This window comes from Frieseomelitta varia, unplaced genomic scaffold (genome assembly GCF_011392965.1).
Source record: "Frieseomelitta varia isolate USP_RPSP 00005682 unplaced genomic scaffold, Fvar_1.2 scaffold_403, whole genome shotgun sequence".
Classification (NCBI taxonomy): domain Eukaryota; kingdom Metazoa; phylum Arthropoda; class Insecta; order Hymenoptera; family Apidae; genus Frieseomelitta; species Frieseomelitta varia.
The window spans coordinates 19277-21618 of record NW_025110150.1 but is presented as its reverse complement, the minus strand read 5'-3'; the positions used below and the strand labels follow the sequence as shown (position 1 = coordinate 21618).

Here is a 2342-nt window from a genome sequence, read left to right as displayed (position 1 = left end):
TTTTTGAAATTGCAATTGGTTTCAAAGTTCTCCGGACTGTGAAAGAACGATGGTAGTAGAAGGCGTAATGAATTCTGTAATCTCGGTAGAAACACGAGGGTCTGCGTGTTTGTACGTTGGGTAAGAAATTCCTTGGTATAATTTTCATGAATACCGTCATTCCGTTATTTAATTCTGATTTGCTTGAACTTTGGCAAATAAATAATTGGACGTTTTGAACGAGTGTGTTATAATATAGCTGACGAAAATGTTTCGGAGCAACAACACGAAGTTTAGTTAATCATTGCACAGGAATAATTAAATATCATGCAAATTACACGCTCAATTTAATAGGTAATTGTTTCAGCTAGACTTCATTAACGTATCCACCGTCATTTCTAGAATGATTAGTTTATACCATTATTAATAAAACAAGATTTTGATAATACCAATTCTAACTGGGAGTTGAAAACAAAATGAAAATTAGATCAGGTATTAATGAATCCCTCGTAAAAAGAAAAATTGATTTCCAAATTGAATTAAATGTCAAGTCAAGAAATGTTGTTATCATGGTGAACTTCCACAGTATCGTGGACGAAACATTTCGCATATTCTAAAATATCCGAAAAATAGCGGACAAGTTAAAAATATGAAAATGATAAAGTTCGTTGTATAAATTACAATTGGTAAAGAATCCTTTTAAACTTCAAAAGTTACAACGTCGAATGCAATTTCCAAAATTAAATATTGCATCGTGTTTTCCATTTCGAATTCAGTTGCGCGACCAAATTCATGTTAAACTGATTATACACGCTTTGAACTAGATTCTCGAGCGATTATGATCATACTTCTTTAATATATTGTGTTATGGCTCCATTTCGCGCGCCATACGTCACATAGATTTGTGAAACTCGACATACTGCGGTTCACCATGGCTGAAAACTTGCTTCGATAATCGATATTTACTGCCGAAATATGAGCCCGTAAATCGCATTAAAAATTGTACGGCTGGCATTGTCTCGCTTGGGAAACTAGCATGATATTTCCTCCTGCGCATAGATTCTTTTATATATTATATTATTTTACATTTTATATTATATATATTAGATAAATCTATGTACATCTGATACTTCACACTAAATAAGTATAAATTTTATTATTTTGATAATTTTAGATAAACCATCGTTTCGTGAAATAAATTCATTAAGTTATAAAGTAGTATGAGAAAGTATTTGTAACTATATTATTTAACGAAATATTTATTATAAATGCAATGTGTAAAAATACAAAGTCATTGAATATTAGTATTCGGCCAATCTTGCTTCACTTTTTACTTTAAGTAGAATATTCTAAAATAAATTTAGAGATGTAATATCGATCACAATTGCTAGATTATGGATCTTTCTTCTTTTTCAAAAATTTTATTTATTTTATTAGCTAAAGATGAGAGAGAGTTTGCAAAATTAATGTCATTTTGTATTTTTAGTTTTATAAAATTTATATTTTTACAATTTTATAAGATTTATATTTTATAATTTTATAAGATTTATATTTCATAATTTTATAAGATTTATATTTTATAATTTTATAAAATTAATGTTACAAAAACAACGTTACGCTAATAATCTTCTTCGCAAAGAATATGATCAACATTTGGGAAAATTCTACGACAGTTTTCAAATAAACTACTGTTTTCGTAAGAAAATATTATGTATTAAATATTAAATATTAATATTAAAAAAATATTAATATTAATATCGAAAAAATATTAACATTAATATTATATATTAAAGAGAATTACGAAGAAACTCTAAGAAACTAACCCCCGATTTCTTCGCAGCCACACCTATACTGACATATTCCCCTGATATAAGCAGAGTAATCTTTAGATTGCAATTTTCGAACGTCCTTCTCTTCTCTACATCTCCTAAACATAAGGCCGAGACTGTAGAGAAGAGAGAAATTTTAAATTCTAAATACGATTCTGCTCCCTCGAAGCTATCTCGCCTTGTAGAGACGCGCCTATCAATTCGAGAGCGAAGATTTCAACGCTTGACGGATTCGATCGGTGAATACATCTGGGGACTTCAACGAGCGCATAAGACATGACCGCTGCACACGTTCCTAGCACTCGCTTATATTCTCCTAATATTCAAATACGTTTTGCACAGAAATTACAACAAAATACGTGCCACGACGAGAAACTAATGACACCGATCGTAGGATAAAATATTCAACGCGGTCTCGCATTAATTGATAAAACACGTTGCATCATTATCTTCAAATAAGTCTTATCTTGCAGACTGAAAGTCTCGCTTTGTTAAAAAGTCTTGCGAATGATTATTTTTGTCCGAATGAGAAAT

At 30.3% G+C, this 2342-nt stretch overlaps 1 protein-coding gene across 1 annotated transcript in view; it reads right to left on the bottom strand.

Moving 5' to 3' along the window:
• Nucleotides 1-1914, bottom strand: part of LOC122531500 (collagen alpha-1(XV) chain-like) — a 7104-nt gene extending 5190 nt beyond the window's left edge. The window contains exon 1 of the mRNA XM_043659478.1: nucleotides 1803-1914. Within this exon, the coding sequence (XP_043515413.1) occupies nucleotides 1803-1914 (112 nt within the window). The remainder of the gene's footprint in view (nucleotides 1-1802) is intronic.
• Nucleotides 1915-2342: the final 428 nt, after the last annotated feature.